Source organism: Bubalus kerabau, chromosome 15, assembly GCF_029407905.1.
Source record: "Bubalus kerabau isolate K-KA32 ecotype Philippines breed swamp buffalo chromosome 15, PCC_UOA_SB_1v2, whole genome shotgun sequence".
NCBI classification, from domain to species: Eukaryota; Metazoa; Chordata; class Mammalia; order Artiodactyla; family Bovidae; genus Bubalus; species Bubalus kerabau.
In genome coordinates, this window is record NC_073638.1 from 53,393,689 (window position 1) to 53,411,871 (window position 18,183).

Consider the following 18,183-nt stretch of genomic DNA (forward strand, 5'->3'; position numbering starts at 1 on the left):
AAGGTATCAATCCTCTCACCTACCTCCTCCAGAATTCCCCGTTCCCACCTAAACAGACGTTCTGGTCGTACCATGCCTATCCAGAGCCCCACCCCAAATTCCCAGCAGAGTCCAGGCTTTTTCCTGGAAGCCACAGATAAGGCTCCCCTCCCCCCAGCCCTGCACCAGCCTCAGCAGGAGTGACATCAAACAGAAGTCACCTCACAGTGGCCTGTTTTTTCTGAAAGCCTGTGGCATCAAGGTCACTTCTGAGATTGAGATTTCCTTGTGATGGAACTCAGATAGTCACTGGTTCCCAGACCCCGTCTCACCTTGAAAGACAGGGTGCCTACTGCTCTCCCCTGAGCTGGGCCCAAAGACTCCCTGCTTTACCATGCCTGGGGCTCAACTGTATGGGTGTGAGAAATGGGGGCAGAGGGGGCAGAAGTAGAAGCAGGGCAGCAAGGACTCTTCCAGAAGCTTGATTGTGAAGGAGGAAGAAGCACAGCTGGAGAGGCACAGGTCAAGGAAGAGATGTTGCTAAGAGGAGAGCTGAGGATGGAGAGTGTTGTGGGCTGAGGGAAGGAGCTGGCAGGGGTGCAGAAATGCGGTGGTGGGGGGCAGCCTTGTATGTATTTCTGTGACCCAGGGAGTTGAAGGAGGAGCCTCTGAAAGGCGTTCCTTTGCTCTGAAGGATGAGTTGCAGGCTGTTGGGGTTGAGAGAAGGACCAACAAGAAAGATGGGGCGAAGTCTTGGATGAGAAGGGAGAGAGGCTGCTCTGGGACAGGCAGAAGTTTCGGAGCCCAGCCAAGCTGGGTGGCTATCAGTTCCTGGGTCTCAGGGCCCTGGGCTGAGTTACGTCCTTCATCCACATTTGGCTTGGCAATGCGGGGCTGAGCAGGCTGCTTGTGCCAGGGATGAGGGATACAAATGGAGGAGCTGTGATCTCAGGAGTCTGGTGTCCTGCGGTGAAGGGCCAGGCTCGCAGAGGAAGGGAGAGGCGCCAAGAAGATGCTGGCCCAGTGTTGGAGGCCTCCAATTCAGAAGCCCTGGTGCAAAGGGAGCGATGGTGTGTAGGCTGGAGGCTCCTGGGGGAGAGTGGGGTAGAGCTGGGCCAGTGTAGGAGGTGGAGGAGATGGAGACCTTGGACAGGCCGGGAGGAATAAGCAGGCAGCCCAGGCCCACCCAGCCATGTCCTGTTCAGCCTTCTCAGCTGGGATTGCTCACAGCCTGAATCTCAACACACACTGCCAGTTAGGGGCACCTTCATGGGTCTTTATCAGCCCCCAATCCCCAACATACACACACTGCCAAGTACCAACTGTAGCTTGTGATATAAACACAGCCTTGAGTCAAGCTCCCTATGAGCCATCAGATTTCTGTTCCTATGTCTACTCTGTTCTCAAACTAGCCCTAGAAATTCATCCATTCATCCATCCATTCAACAAATATTTGTTGAGTACCTACTATATGTCAGGCACCACCCTAAGCACTGGGGATGCAACAGTGAATAAAACATGAAAATCCCTGCCCTGGTGAAGTTTATGTTCTGATGGGAGGAGATAGACAATAAGCAAACACATAAAATAATACATTTAAAGATAGTATGTGCTCCCCTGTCCAATAAACCATTGATGTCTCAAAAAAAAAAAAAAAAAAAAAAGATGATACACGCCAAGGAGAAAAATACAGCAGGAGAGGAGATGAGTGTGTGCTGGTGGGAGGTTTAGTTTTCACTGGAGTGGAGGGACAGGGCCTCACCAGGAAGATGTCATTTGAGTGACCACCTGAAGGAAGTAAGGTCTGTCCCTATGTTTTTCATGCACACTCCACACACAAAAATGTACTCCACAGCAAGACCCCCTGTGGCACCCAGTGCCCCTCCACTCAATGCCCTGAGCCTGGCAGGTGCCTGACTTTGCTCTCTTCCTCCCAGGCCACCTCTCAGATGCCCACAATGGACTGTTCCTCCCATACTGGGTTGGCCACAGATGGGACCCCAGTCTCACATATGAAGGTGAGGGAAGAGGCCATGCCCCCCTCACAGTCCCCAGGCAGGGAGTGAGACACGATGGAGGCAAAGGGCTTTGTCCTCCCGTTTGGAAATGGTTATGGCCTCCTGACCTCCTGCCTGGTTTCTGGGCTCCACTACTAAGTTCCCTGGGCCTGGACATGAACCCTGGACTTGCTGGTGGGAATGAAGACCAGCTGATGAATAGTCTTGGGACAGTCTCTGCAGGGTGTCCTGAGGGATTGGGGGCAGCCAGCTTCAAGGCCCCAGAGGCAGGTTAGACTGGGGAACGGAAGCAGTGATGGGGGCAGCACTCAGGCTTGGTATGACAAAGCATATGTCTCAGTGAGTTCTCTCAAAGTGAAATGCAGTGACCTGGGAGAACAGGGGGCTTCCTGGTAGCTCAGCTGGTAAAGAATGAGCTCCCTGTCATGGGGAGTATGTGAGCAGGGGCCAGACAAGCCTGTCAAAGAGGCTTCAGGGAGCCCCTTCTCTGATGGGTGGAGGAGAGCTCTGTGTCAGATGCTCTTAAGGCCTCTCTGGCCTAGTGATCCAGAACTCAGAGACTTATCATTGACCCCTGAGCTCTGGGGTCCAGTTGGGTCTTTTGTCTCTGCCAGGTGGGCTCAGGTGCTAGAGATGGTCAGAGTAGGGCCATGCCAGAGGGCTGCCTTTTATGGGTAGTGAGGGGTTCCTCTGAAGTTTTCTCTGCACCCAAACCTTGCCTGTGAGAGTTGGAGACATAGTTACCTACCTTTGGGGCCTCAGTGTCTGTCTGTGAAATGGACAGGACCATAACCTGCAGTAAACATTCAGGCAATGTGGGTGGTCTGCCTTTCCTGAGGGTCAGCGCCTGGGGGACGCAGGTAGGCTCAGAGGTGCTACTCCTGTGGCCATGACCTTAATTCCCCGTGACAAGTCTTCTATGTCATCAGCCAAGATAAAGATTTGATTTGATTGTTTTGTTTTATTTTATTTTGCCAGGCAGCACCAAGGACAGAGCCCTGAGGCTCATCTTTACAGACTGGTCCACTCATCTGACATTTGCCAGTGCCTCTTGGGAGCTGGAGCCTGTGCTAGACTCTGGGGCCACAAAGGGAAAGCAGACCTTGTCCCCAGTTCCTAACGAAGTTAGAGAAATGAGGGTGTCTGGCTAACATTGTCCCTTGAGTTGTTTTTCTTTTCTGCCCTGACTCCCTGGTCTCCATTCCTTTGTCCTATCTCAGGCCACTGAGTTCCCGAGAGACAGGATGGAGTTGTGGATTTACTGTATACTTTGAGAAAATTCCTGATCTCTCTGGCTTCAGTTTTCCTGTAGGGAAAATGTCACCTCTCTTCCTGAGCATAGACTTTATCATTATTCAGATCTGTGTACAACCCCTGGCTCACCTCTGACTCACCATGTCACCTTGGGCAAGTCACCAGTCTTCTCAAAGCCCATTTCCTTGTCTTGTAAAATGTGGATAAACAGCTTACCACACAGGGCTGTCGTAAGAGTGAAAGAGATCCTGCCACAAAAGCACTTAACTGTGTGGCTGGCACCTTCTGGGTAGCCAAGAAGCTATAGCAGTAAAGTTGTTTGGGAAAATGAGGCTTGGGGAGGTTAAGTGACCTGCCCAGGATCACATAGCAAGTGAGTGATGAGTCTAAGACTAGACCCTGGATTTCTGCCTTTCTAGTTTCCTTCTCAGGAGATATTGAGATGACTGGTCACTCCAGAAGCTGATGGAAGAGGGGCTCTCCTCATGGAAAATGAATTGGGGGGAGCTCCCTGGCTGCCCCCATGGAATCCAAATCCAGGCAGGACCTGACAGTCCCTCAGTCGCTGCCTGCCCCTCTGCTGGTATCCTTCAGGCTCATGGCCAGTTCCAGCCTCCACTGCAGGGATATTAGGATTCTAAGGCCAAAGCTGTAAAGATGGGCTGTTGAGGGCAGCCCATGGGGAGGGGAGGCAGCAGGGTGCAGGACTATAGACTGTAGGCAGGACTCCTGATTTTAAGTAACAATCCTAGGTTAAACAGACTGAAGCATAAGGGGAATGTATTAGCTCATGCCTTCGAAAAGTCAAGTGCAAGGACCAGCCAGACAGCTGGACCCGGGCTGTTTCTTCCCCAGTGGACTAGAGCCTGGTGATCTGGGAGGATAAGTGGGTTTTGAAGGTACTAGTGGGGGCTGTCAGCCATGTGCACCTTTGCAGCTAAACAGCAGGGTCCTTCATGAAGGGAGATCCAAGTGGCGCACCTCCATGGGGAGATTTTAAAAGTGGGACAGCCTGGGGGGGTCTAGGCAAGAATAAAAGACACTCCCACACTGGCACTAGGGAAGAGGGCTTACTGAAAGGTCCTGGAATCTCCCAGAACCCTGGTCGGGAGGTGCTGCAGCCCCCATGGGCAAGGACTTGGAAAGTCGGCTGTTATGGACTCTCCTTCTTCTGGCAGGGGTTGTCTGTTGCAGCTGGCTCTCTGGGCTGTGCTCTGTGGCATAGTTCCTCACCCCAAGACTGCCTGTGACTTCTCAGCTCTGTGCCCATCAGGTCACCATGATCTCAGACCTCCTTATACACACACGTGCCTAAGGGAGAACCTCTTGCTAACTTTGCCAGGCCTCAGCTTCCTCATCTGCAAAATGGGGTTGGTAACTGTGAAGAGTAAATGAGATAATGGCATGTGAAGTACTTGTAACTCTGAAGAGTAAATGAGAGAATGGCTTGTGAAGTATTGTTGCACAATAAGAACATCTGTCCAGACTGTGGTGGGGATTACATGAGCTCACTGATGGGCAGCTGGGGCCTGTGCATAGTCGAACTGCAGGAGAGCCAAGTTTCTTCTTTACTCACCCTGTAGAGGCCAGAGAAAGACTAGAAGCAGCAGCTTCAACTCCCCAATTCCCCAAAGCTGTGGCTTCCCCTTCCTTACATTCAAAATGACTATTTCAGTTCCAGCTTTAATCTCTGTTTAGCAGGAGGCGAGAAGGGGAAGTGGGAAAAGAAAAGAGAAATCAAGTTCCCTTCCCTCTGTGTGCCATCCTCCTGACAAGTTTTGCCTGCTTTTAAAGACAGCCTGATCCCACAGGTGAGACCAAAACCCCTCCAGGAGGGGTTGGCTGTGCCCCGGCCCACTGTTCTCTCGGTGCCAGGGAGGAACGGACCTCAGGAACGTAGCCATTTATCTAGTGACAACTCAGGCTCAGAGAGGGTACATGGCTCACTCTGGGTCACACAGCAAGTTGGTGATGGATCCCAGCTTGTCTGACTTCTCAAGGGAAGGAAGCTGGGTCTTGATCTCTGTCATCCTGTGCCCGTGCTGCTAAGCTCACAGACCTGGGGCGGGGGGGACAGGCAGACAAGGGGGGTTTCCAGGTCTTGTTTCCCAGAAGGCAGGCAGGCAGGCCAAGGTTAGGAGGCCTCTTCCCTTGTCCAGCCTGGTCTGAGCTGGCTCCTGGCCGTCTGGCAGGTGGTGACTCAGGCTTCCAGCTCTTGCCTCTGGCCAGCAGGCCACCTCATCCCTTCCCGATAAGAGGGCCTTGGGGCGAGGTTTGCAATGGGATGAGGCTACAGAGTCATCAAAAGGGGTATCTTGAGACCCCAGGATCCAAGGGGCCCAAGGAGCTTCAACCCACCAGTTTTTTCTTATGTCTAAACTGGATTGCTTCTGCTACAGGCAGAGACCAACCCCAGGCATTGTCGTTTGAACTGAAAGTAGGAAACGGCAGAGATAGTCCCCTCCGAGGGGTGAGGGACTTCAGTGTTTCCACCAATAGCGTACATGGAGTGGAGCTGGGCGGTGAATGCTTGGTGTCTGGGAGACACTCCCTGGGCCTCTTCCTCAGCTGGAGGGCTCAGCCCTGGCCCTGGGCCCTGCCAGTGTCCCCATTGGCTCCTGAGAGTCACCTCACCCAGGTGGGGGATCTGAGAACAAGGCTGGAGCTTGTCCGGGCATGAGTGGGAGAAGGGCTGGGGCATGGGTCAGGAGGAATTGAAGTTGGGAACCAAGTCCTGAGGTTGCTCAGCTCCAGCCCCAGGGGCCAGGCTCCTGCAGTGTGGAGACGTGCCTTCAGCCCTCGTCTTAGGGCAGCTGTCCGAAGGCGGCAGGTTGACTATCCTGGGTAGTCTCCTGGCGCCATCTCCTGGCGCCATCTCCTGGCCAGAGGCCCTCAGTGCTGGGAAGACTGAGGGAATTCTCTGGCGGGACCATCTAAGCCAGGGCTTTGGGCGAACAATGGAAAAGGTGGCTGTATAGTGAGAAAGACCTTGTTGAAATGCCACCAGTCTGGGACATCTTGGAAAACTCACTAGCCTTCCTGAGTCTTAGTTCCTTAATTGGTAAAATGGAGAGAATAATTTTCACCACTACCTGCCCAGAACGGCAGATAGAACATCCAGCACAGGGTGGGCAGTGAAGAAATGAAAGATACCTGGTGCCGATGACCCAGATATCCTTGGAGACTGGGGTGCTCTAAGGGAGCCCAGAGCTGGGCTTGGAATGGATTCATTCCGTTAACAAACGTTTATTAAGTACTTATTGTGTGCTAGGGCCGCTCACATACAGAGTTTCATTTAATTCTTACAACAGCTTGTGTGGTAGGTCCAATGAACACTCCCATTTTACAGATGAGAAAACTATAAGGAAGGATAAGTGGGATGACTAAGAGACAGTGAGTGAAAGTGTCCCAGGCAGAGGAAGCAGCATGCGATGGGCCTAGGGGCTGGAAAGCCTGATGGGGAAAGCCCTGGTGGTAGCACCTGGGCTCTGCTTGAGGTTTTGTGACAGGCCACCCTTCCTCATTCTTCCCAACTGGTGCCCTCTTCACACAACTTATCCCGTGCTCTGGTTGCAATATTTTTTCTTCATTTCTCACGTCCTGCCTGGGATGCCCTCTTCATTCTGTGTGTCCAGGTCGTCTCCACCCTTTAAAGCCCAGCAGCAGTCATGTCTTCTCCAGAAGCCCTTCCAGGTGGACCCATGACCCCTAAGACCTGAACTCTCCTTCCTAGGCCCACCCAGAGGGCAGGAAGAGACCCAAGCCCTATCCTAGGGCTGACACCTTCAGAAGTCCTTGGAGCTGCTCCCATTCTTGGGACAGACACCCTGGTCTGGGCTGGGGGTGACCGCAGGAGGTCGTCCTGGGAATCCAGCAGTGCTGGACTGAAGGCCAGGCATTGTTACCCTCCTGAGCTCCAGCACAGCACAGATCAGACCAGGACATCCACCCGCTCAGCTGGCACGAGCGACCTCCTAGCACAGACTTGAATAAGCTTGTGCACCACTGACCAAGTGTTTTGTTTTTAAATATCTATTTATTTATTTGGCTGCACTGGGCTTAGTTGCAGCGCGCAGGATCTCCACTGCGGCATGCAGGATCTTTAGCTATGGCACGGGGCTCTCTAGAGCACGCAGGCTCAGTACTTGCTATGCTCCAGCTTAGTTGCCACATGGCATGTGGAATCTTAGCTCCCCAGTCAGAGAGTCGAACCCACATCCCCTGTGGATTGGAAGGCAGATTCTCAACCACTGGACCACCAGGGAGGTCCCTGAGCAAGTGTTATCGGCAGTTCAAACCTGAATTTTCTCATTTTGGTCTAAACTTTTGGCCCTGCCAGAGTCACACAGTGAGTAGGCACCAAGATAGAATGAGAACCTGGACCTCAAACTCCTGAGCAGGGATCGTCCCCTGCACCATTCTATCCCTGTTCCCCTATTTGCCTCCTCTGCTCCAAATGAAAGCCTGTCTCCTCCAGGTCACCCCCTGAGTACTGTCTCCACCACCAGAGCTGGCCCCCTCGGGACATCAAGGAGCCATAGCTCCTCCTCTGATTGTCCTAATAGCTGGTTCGGTGGTGAGGAGCAGCCAGGGGAGGGCTGGCACAGGCAGGGAGAATGCACCCAGATAAGTTCTTGGGGCATCAACTCTACCCCCACAACCTATACCCCTTACTCCCAAGGAGCTCTGGGCCTATAGTGTTAAAGGGACTAGTGACTGCTACATGGGGGAATGTGGGAGGATCTGATGGCATATAGTCACTCAATGCATGCTTGTGAAGACAGGGAAAGAGGAAGGGAGAAGGTGGCTGAGTAAGTGAGTGCCTAGGTGGATTGTCAGGAGTGAGCTATTGAATGAATGAAGAAAGGGGGGATAAGATTGGGATTGAGCCTATACACTATTGATACTATGTCTAAAATTGGTAACTGATGAGAACATACTGTGTAGCACAAGGAACTCTACCTAACACATTGTGATTACCTGAATGGACGTGAGTCCAAAAGGGAGGAGATACATGTATACATATGGCTGATTCATTTTGCTGTACTGTGGAAACTAACACAACATTGCAAAGCAACTGTACTCTAATAAAAATTAATTTAAAAATCTAAAAATATCACCCCCCCCAAAAAAAAAAAAGAATGGAGGGATGGGTGGAGGAGTGACCCAAAAGATGAGTCTGGGTATTACAGCTGAAGTGTTAGTCGCTCAGTTGTGTCCAGCTCTTTGCAACCCCATGGACTATAGCCTGCCAGGCTCCTCTGTCCATGGAATTCTCCAGGTAAGAATACCGGAGTGGGTTGCCATGCCCTCCTCCAGGGGGATCTTCCTGACCCAGGGGTTGAACCTGGGTCTCCTGCATTGCAGGCAGACTTTATCTTCTGGGCCAGCAGGGAAACCCCTCTTTAGGGGTTAAAGAGGGCCCGAAAGTTCTGTAATCACTAAACTACTCTTCTGATAGATGAGAAGACTGAGAGAGGGCCGAGGAGAAAGGAAGCTGCCAGATCTGTGGGGCTGGCCTTCCACCAGCAGTCTCTGTCCTCTCCCCCTCTCTCTGCATCCTCATCACCCAGTTTCTTCTGCTGGGGTGAGGAGGGTTCCAGGAAACAGAGCTTTTCTCCGCCTCCCTGCTCCTTAGATTCAGTTTCCATCAGGCTTTGGTGTGGAGGGCGGCAGGGAGGGGGCAGCCCCCGCAGGGGCTATTTCAGTCAGAGACAGACGTGGCAGGAAACAGAGGAAGCTGCCCTTTCGGAGGTGTTACAGCCCAGGCCGAGAGCAGAAGAGTGGAGAGCTTCGTGTCTGGCCTCCCCTTGAGCCAACACACTTGGGGCCACCAAGGCGTGCATTCAGGGACAGGAGGCTGTATGTGAGTGTTGGCACTTCTCAGGGGCCATGGGCCAGGGTGGAGAAGGGAGCGGGCAGGCAGGCTGGGTCCAGCACTGACCTCAAGAAGATCCAAGATTTGGGCAGGGGGGGTGGGCAGAGAGGAAGGGACTCCACCCAACTGGGGGATCAGAAAAAGGAAGAAGTAAGCTTAGATCTGGAGCTTGATGGACACTGGGTTTTGACAGAGATGGGTTAAATGGCATTTTGTGTGGAGGGTACAGCAAAAATGGGGAGGCTGAAGAGGAAGTCTGGATCTGTGGCTGTGGATGGCTATGTGGCGGTCTCGGGCTCTTGAGAACTGTGTGGCAGGAGAGGAAGCCGCAGAGTGAAGCACTTCATCTGGGTGTGGAGGTGAGGTCCTGGTGAGGCTGGAAGGCTCAGCAGGAGCCTAAATGTCAGGACAAGAGCTTGAGTTTTTCTCCAAAGCGCCAAGGGATCCAGAGAAGGCGAGTACCTATTATAAAGCACCACGGACCACACACCCCCCGCCCCCCCCGCCGCCCCCCACCCCCCCTCCCCCCCGCCACACACACATGTTGCAGACAGAGCAGCTGGAGCCCAGGAAGAGGCTGGGGTGTGGGCTGGTCCAGGGCACACGACCCAAGAGTGAGTGACAGATGTGAGGGCCCAAAAGAGCCTAAGTCAGCCGCTGCCTGGAGGCAGGGACCACACAAGCCCTCCCTGGGGACCAGCTCTTGCCAGGAAGTGGAAGCATCGCTCACCCCGCCCAGGTCCTCAGAGGCCTAGCGGATAAAGAAGCCAAGGTGACAGTCAGGCCCATCTTTCCAGGATCTCCTCAAGCAGCCCCTGCCTCCTTCCAAGAGGACCAGTCTTGCCAGGGAGTGGGAGGCAAAAAACACCCAGAGCAGGAGTGGGATGAACCGGGAGATTGGGACCGACACTACTATATATAAAATAGATAACTACTGAGAACCTACTGTATGACACAGGGAACTCTACTCAGTGCTCTGTGGTGACCTAGATGGGAAGGAAATCCGGAAAAGAGTAGACTTATGTTTACATATGACTGATTCACTTCGCTGTACAGCAAGAAACTAACCCACCATTGTAAAAATTAATTAAACAGGGAAAAAAAAACACGCCTGGAAACTCCAGTCACCTGAGTCAGAAGGCTGTCTCTCAGGGTGGTGTCTGAGGGCAACAGACCTCCCCAAAGAGAGCTCAGGGGCGCAGCACAGTTCCTTCTGCCCAGTTCCTCCTCCTCACCACGACCTTCTATCCTAGCAGGCTGCCGTCCTCTAGGACTCTGCCTGCTCCCGCTTCCTTCCCACCTGGGGTCACCCCGGGGGCCTCTCACCTCTCTCCACCCATGCAAATCTTCTTCAACCACCAGGGACTTGCTCCACCCTTCATCCTTCTCTGGAAATGTCCTCTATCCTATGTCTCACACTGAATCTCCCCCTTCAGATTGATATGTGACTATGAATACGTATATGTGTATGCATGTATCTGTTTCTGTATCCACCTATCTACATCTATACACTGTGCCACATGCAGTGAGCAAGTAGTGAGTACCCATTAAATGTCTGGCATGTGAAAACATGAATACTGGAGTGGATAGCCTTTCCCTTCTCCAGGGATCTTCCCAACCCAGGGATCAAACCCGGGTCTCCTGCATTGCAGGCGGATTCTTCACCAGCTGAGCCACAAGGGAAGCCCCATGTGAAAACAGGAGAATGAGAGAATGACCGGAACAAATGAATGAAGAGATGAATGAATGAACTTTCTCTTGCCTGAACTAATCTTGACTTCTTGGCAACAGTGGGGGGACCACTGTACTTTCTCCTCTGGCCTCCGCCTTGTGCTTAACTGGTTAGCTGGGTGCCCCACACTCCCAGCACATGGACTGTAGCCCCAGGAATAATGTTTGATAATTAAAGGTGATGTGGGATACAGACTAGAGAATCCAAGAATCATCATTTTTCAGTTACCCAAAATCTGGGTAACTTTGATTCCATGGAAATCAAATTTTCAGTTCAGTTCAGTCGTTCAGTTGTGTCCGACTCTTTGTGACCCCATGAATCGCAGCACGCCAGGCCTCCCTGTCCATCACCAACTCCCGGAGTTCACTGAGACTCACATCCATCAAGTCAGTGATGCCATCCAGCCATCTCATCCTCTGTCGTCCCCTTCTCCTCCTGCCCCCAATCCCTCCCAGCATCAGAGTCTTTTCCAATGAGTCAACTCTTCACATGAGGTGGCCCAAGTACTGGAGTTTCAGCTTTAGCATCATTCCTTCCAAAGAAATCCCAGGGCTGATCTTCAGAATGGACTGGTTGGATCTTCTTGCAGTCCAAGGGACTCTAAAGAGTTTTCTCCAACATCACAGTTCAAAAGCATCAATTCTTCGGTGCTCAGCCTTCTTCACAGTCCAACTCTCACATCCATACATCACCACGGGAAAAACCAAAGCCTTGACTAGACGAACCTTTGTGGGCAAAGTAATGTCTCTGCTTTTGAATATGCTGTCTAGGTTGGTCATAACTTTCCTTCCAAGGAGTAAGCGTCTTTTAATTTCATGGCTGCAGTCACCATCTGCAGTGATTTTGGAGCCCCCAAAAATAAAGTCTGACACTGTTTCCACTGCTTCCTCATCTATTTCCCATGAAGTGATGGGACCGGATGCCATGATCTTCGTTTTCTGAATGTTGAGCTTTAAGCCAACTTTTTCACTCTCCACTTTCACTTTCATCAAGAGGCTTTTTAGTTCCTCTTCACTTTCTGCCATAAGGGTGGTGTCATCTGCATATCTGAGGTTATTGATATTTCTCCCGGCAATCTTGATTCCAGCTTGTGTTTCTTCCAGTCCAGCATTGGGATAAATTAGTTTGGGGAGTTACATTTTACTCTAATATAACTTTTAAAAATCTTATAACTTTATTAGGTATATTCACATTAAGAGTAGCTCACACTTACTTGTGCCAGGCACTGATCCTCATGACAAGACTATGAGGTGGGTCCTGTATTATCCCTTTTTATAGATAGGGAAGCCAAGCACAGGGGTTCACTAATGGGCCTAAGGCCACACAGCTCATATGTGGCAGAGCTGGAATTTGAACCTGGACATCTGACCAGAGCCCATATGTTTGGCTTCAACCCTCTATTTCTCTCTGAGTGTATTGGCAGGACTTCATGTTTTTTCTGGGCCTCAGTTTCTCTCATCTGTAAAATAGGAAGAGGGGATGATTTGAGTCACTATCCCAAAGGTTTTCCTTTATAGGACCATTGGATTAAAGTTGTGAATTCTCTCTGGACGTCAATAAATATGGAAATGCCATTGGGGAGGTGAGTATCAACAAGTCAGACTGATCCCAAAAGGGGACCTCTTAAAACATTTGTGCAGCTGGCTCCCCCAAAACTCAGCCTGAAGGGACGAGTGGAAGGACAAGGTGTAGGATACAAAAGCATGGCATGGCATTTACTAAGCATACCATGTATCAGGTCTATAACAGTTTTACTGACAAGCACACAGGCCCAGCTAAGGCAAGCAACATTCCCTAGGTAGAACAGCATAGAAGTAGAGGAGCCAGGATTTGAACCAGGCCTGCCTATCTCTGAAGCTAGATTTATAAGCTTTCCACTCCACGTCCATGGGTCACGAGAAGTTGCCTCCTCTTAGACAGGCAGTTGGGTTCTGGCTCTGACTCTCCTAACTCTCTGAGATTGAGCAGTCAGTGCCCCTAACTGTGCCTGGATTTTCCTCTCTGTAAAGTAGCTGTAGACTTGGTAGGTCCCCCAGCCTTTGTGGGGAAGCTCTTTTCTCTGTGGCCACCAGAGGGCACTGTGGCCTCAGTGGCTTCGCCAGACCCGCCTTTGTAGCCTCAAGTCCAGTGGAAGGACATAGGGAACTCTTAAATCACCTCCTTTGCGACTGAGCACTCGTACACACAGATCACCACCTTCCCCCCCATTTTACAGATAAGTAGACTGCAACCAAAAGAAGGACCATGGATTTGGAAGATGGAGTCCAGCCTGAGAAGGTGAGCACAGCCCTTAGCCCAGAAGTGTGACATTCTGCTAATATTGATTAATTAATTAACAGGGTCTTCCCTGCCCTGGGCCCCAGTTTGGGCTCTCAGACACAGACCTGGCACTTCTCCTCAAGAGCTTTTCAGTCTGTGGGAAAGAGATAGACAGACAGGCCCACCATGACTACCATTCCCAAACTCCAGGGACCCCAGGGAAGCCCTGCCTAGCATGATTTAGCGCCTCTGACTATATGACATCCTGAGAGATGGGTGCGTCATTCCCCCATTTTCAGATGGGAAAACTGAGACTCAGGTAAGGTATTAATATACTGTGTCACTTGACCAAAGTCACATCACTAGTAAGTAGCAGAAAGTGAAAAATGAAAGTGTTAGTCACTCAGTCGTGTCTGACCCTTTGCAACCCCATGGACTATAGCCTGCCAGGCCCCTCTATCCATGGGATTGTTCAGGCAAGGATGGAGTGGGTAGCCATTCCCTTCTCCTGGGGATCTTCCCCACCCAAGGATTGAACCTGAGTCTCCTGAACTGCAAGCGGATTCTTCCCTGTCTGAACCACCAGGGAAGCCCAGTTGGGATTCAAACCAAAGTCTGTTGCTCTCCTCTTACAGAGGAGCCATTTGACTAGCATTTTGAAGGATGAATAGAAAGTCATCAGGAAGGTTGGTGGGAAATGAATATTATGGAAAGAAAATGAATTGGATTTCTCTCAAGTTTGAGCTTTATTGTATTCCGGATTTCATGAAAGTAAGGGCTGTGAGGGGCTTTGGTGGGGTGGTGAGTATCGGAGATGATCCAGGTGGGAAAATCAAGGCCCAGAGAGGGACAGGGGCCTACTGGGTGGTCCACGAGTGTGGTCACTGACCAATCGTGTGTTGCTTCCCCAGCCTCTCTGGATGTAGGAAGCCCAGTTGAACAGGCATGGCATGGGACAATGGCACAGGCCAGGCCCTGGACGCGCCACCCACCAACTGCGTCTACCGAGAGAACTTCAAGCACCTGCTGCTGCCACCTGTGTACTCGGCGGTGCTGGCAGTGGGCCTGCCCCTGAACGCCTGTGTCATCACCCAGATCTGCATGTCCCGCCGGGCCCTGACCCGCACGGCCGTGTACACCCTGAACCTGGCCCTGGCTGACCTGCTGTATGCCTGCTCCCTGCCCCTGCTCATCTACAACTACGCCCAAGGTGACCATTGGCCCTTCGGAGACCTCACCTGCCGCCTGGTCCGCTTCCTCTTCTATGCCAACCTCCATGGCAGCATCCTCTTTCTCACCTGCATCAGCTTCCAGCGTTACCTAGGCATCTGCCACCCTCTGGCCCCCTGGCACAAGCGTGGGGGCCGCCGGGCTGCCTGGCTAGTGTGTGGAGCTGTATGGCTGGCCGTGACAACCCAGTGCCTGCCCACTGCCCTCTTTGCCTCCACAGGAATCCAGCGGAACCGCACGGTCTGCTATGACCTGAGCCCGCCCGCCCTGGCCACCCGCTACATGCCCTATGGCATGACCCTCACAGTCGTCGGCTTCCTGCTGCCCTTTGTCGCCCTTCTGGCCTGCTACTGCTGCCTGGCCCGTCGTCTGTGCCGCCAGGATGGCCCAGCAGGGCCAGTGGCCCAGGAGCGGCGTGGCAAGGCAGCCCGCATGGCTGTGGTGGTGGCAGCTGCCTTTGCCATCAGCTTCCTGCCTTTCCACATCACCAAGACAGCCTATCTGGCGGTGCGCTCTACACCTGGTGTCTCCTGCCCTGTGCTGGAGGCCTTTGCAGCAGCCTACAAGGGCACACGGCCCTTCGCCAGTGCCAACAGCGTGCTGGATCCCATCCTCTTCTACTTCACCCAGAAGAAGTTCCGCCAGCGGCCACACGAGCTGCTACAGAAACTCACGGCCAAGTGGCAGCGACAGGGTCGCTGAGTCCACCAGGGCAGGACACCTGAGGGCAGGGCAACCATTCTGTTTGCCACTGTGACTGGGGCACCAGAAGCTCCACCAGCTCCAAAGCATGCAGAGAATTAGAGCTTAGCCCAGATGGGCATAGACTGAGGCCCTCACAGACCCCAAAACTTCAACAACTATTTATTAAACCCTTTTTCTGGACCAGGCTCCACGGGTACAGAGAGAGACAAGCCTGGGCCTGGTTCTCCAGAAGGCTCCAAGAAGCCATGGAGAATTCAGAAGTCATGTTAAGCTTCTCACAAAAATACAGTATAACATGTACTATGATTGAGGAGTATGCTGCATACTTTGGAGTCATCAATAAAGGGAGTAAAAGAAGATGGGAGATGGAAGTGAGAGCTTCTGGGAAGGGCCATTTGACTTGGGTTTTGAAGGATGAATATGAGCTCTCTGGGGTATGTGCTATGTTCTATTCATTCAGTATATCTTTACTGACACCTTGTGCTTGGGCCTGATTTGGTTCCAGGCCCCCAGAAGAACCATCTTGAGAAGCTCTCAGTTACTGGAGGTACAGACACTGATACAGTCATGTCAAGACTGTGACAGAGGGAGGCATGGGTGGGGGGCAGGGGTGCCCAGAGGATGCCCATGACCCAGTCTAGGAGTCTCTCGAATGGACTTGGGGTGGGGGCATTTGAACCAGATATTGAAGGCTGAGTGGGAGCTCTGAAAATGGAAGTGGGGAGCACTGGTTAGTGCAGCCTGGGCCATCCCTGTGCCAGGCTCTGCCCTGGGCAGATAGGCAGAGAGCTGGAGTGGAGGGCATGTGGCCTCTTGTGTGTGAAGGCTGAGAAAATAAGAGCCGTCTCATGGCCACCCTCCAGACAATGGCAAGAGTGGGGCAAGTGCTCCAGGCTGGGGGGCTCAGCGGAGGAATCAGGGAGCACATTTTAGAAGGGGTGGGGCCTAAACTGGGAGGAATCTAAAAGGCAGAGTGGAGGAGGCTGCATCTGGTAGAAGCACTGTGTCTACAAAACCCAGAGGCAGAGATGTGCCCAGGCCGATTATAAAGTGCCAGTGAGTTGCAGATAAGCCTGGGGTTGGTGTGTGGAGAGGGGTGCCAAGAAATGGAGCTGGGTGGGACTAGGGCATTTAATGAACTCAGATCCCACCTGTCCTACACTCGCCCCTCCAAATGTGCCTCTTTCAAGCTCAGGGTATCCTCGGTGCCTGGGGACACCTCCACCAGGGGCCCCAAGTGAGGGAAAACAGCCCTTAAACACTGCTTCATTCCTTTTTTTTTTTCCTGAGCTTTTAATTTTTTTAATTTATTTTAATTGGAGGCTAATTACTTTACACAGAGAAGGCAATGGCACCCCACTCCAGTACTCTTGCCTGGAAAATCCCATGGATGGAGGAGCCTGGTAGGCTGCAGTCCATGGGGTCGCTAAGAGTCAGACACGACTGAGCAACTTCACTTTCACTTTTCACTTTCATGCATTGGAGAAGGAAATGGCAACCCACTCCAGTATTCTTGCCTGGAGAATCCCAGGGATGAGGGAGCCTGATGGGCTGCCGTCTATGTGGTCGCACAGAGTTGGACACGACTGAAGCGACTCAGCAGCAGCAGCAGTACATTTGTTCCCCATCCTGACCCTTCCTCCCACCTCCCTCCCCATCCCATCCCTCAGGATCATCCCACTGCACCAGCCCTGAGCACCCTGTCTCATGCATCAAACCTGGACTGGCAATCTATTTCACATATGATAATATACATGTTTCAATGCTATTCTCTCAAATCATCCCACCCTTGCCTTCTCCCACAGAGTCCAAAAGTCTGTTCTTTATATCTGTGTCTCTTTTGCTGTCTCACATATAGGGTCATTGTTACCATCTTTCTAAATTCCATATATATGCATTAACATACTGTATTGGTGTTTTTCTTTCTGACTTACTTTGCTCTGTATGATAGGCTCCAGTTTCATCCAACTCATTAGGACTGATTCAAATGCATTCTTTTTAATAGCTGAGTAATATTCCATTGTGTATATGTACCACAGCTTTCTTATCCATTCGTCTGCTGCTGGATATCTAGGTTGCTTCCATGTCCTGGCTATTATAAACAGTGCTGCGATGAACATTGTGGTACACATGTCTCTTTCAGTTCTGGTTTCCTTGGTGTGTATGCCCAGCAGTGGGATTGCTGGGTCATCAGATCAGATCAGATCAGTCGCTCTGTCATGTCCAACTCTTTGCGACCCCACGAATCGCAGCACGCCAGGCCTCCCTGTCCATCACCAACTCCCGGAGTTCACTGAGACTCACGTCCATCGAGTCAGTGATGCCATCCAGCCATCTCATCCTCTGTTGTCCCCTTCTCCTCCTGCCCCCAATCCCTCCCAGCATCAGTCTTTTCCAATGAGTCAACTCTTCACATGAGGTGGTCAAAGTACTGGAGTTTCAGCTTTAGCATCAGTCCTTCCAAAGAAATCCCAGGGCTGATCTTCAGAATGGACTGGTTGGACCTCCTTGCAGTCCAAGGGACTCTCAAGAGTCTTCTCCAACACCACAGGTCAAAAGCATCAATTCTTCGGCGCTCAGCCTTCTTCACAGTCCAACTCTCACATCCATACATGACCATAAGGCAGTTCTATTTCCAGGTTTTAAGGTATCTCCACACTGTTCTCCATAGTGGCTGTACTAGTCTGCATTCCCACCAACACTGTAAGAGGGTTCCCTTTTCTCCGCACCCTCTCCAGCATTTGTTTGTAGACTTTTTGATACAACACTACTTCATTCTTAAAGGAGAAGTCAGCAGCTTGAGGAGATGCAGGGCTATCCCCAGGGCCACTAAGAGGCTGCTACATGGAGATCCCATGGCCTGGAGCCTGCAGATCAGCCTTGGGACAGACTGCCTCTTCTAGGTTCTACCCCTGACCTCTCATCTCCATCATTCTGGCCAGTGTGTACCTGGAAGGCTGCCTGGAGGTACCCTCATATCTCAAACACAGAGCCGAGCTTATAAAACCCTGGAAGGGCTTCTGTCTGGCTGTATCTCACTGTTCACTGAACCCAGGGTAGGCAAGGTGGGAGTGGGGAAGCTAGAAGAAAACTCTAGGAGCCATAGGAAGTGCAGGCATTCTTTATTC

The 18,183-nt window shown here is 51.8% G+C and overlaps 1 protein-coding gene across 1 annotated transcript; it reads left to right on the plus strand.

Annotated features, from left to right (window-relative positions):
- The first annotated feature begins 12,377 nt into the window (after positions 1-12,377).
- On the plus strand, positions 12,378-15,420 carry P2RY6 (pyrimidinergic receptor P2Y6). The gene is made up of 3 exons (XM_055547680.1): positions 12,378-12,443; positions 13,077-13,138; positions 14,032-15,420. Exon 3 carries the CDS (start codon positions 14,066-14,068, stop codon positions 15,050-15,052), a length of 987 nt encoding a protein of 328 aa, XP_055403655.1. The 5' UTR covers positions 12,378-12,443; positions 13,077-13,138; positions 14,032-14,065; the 3' UTR covers positions 15,053-15,420.
- Positions 15,421-18,183: the final 2,763 nt, after the last annotated feature.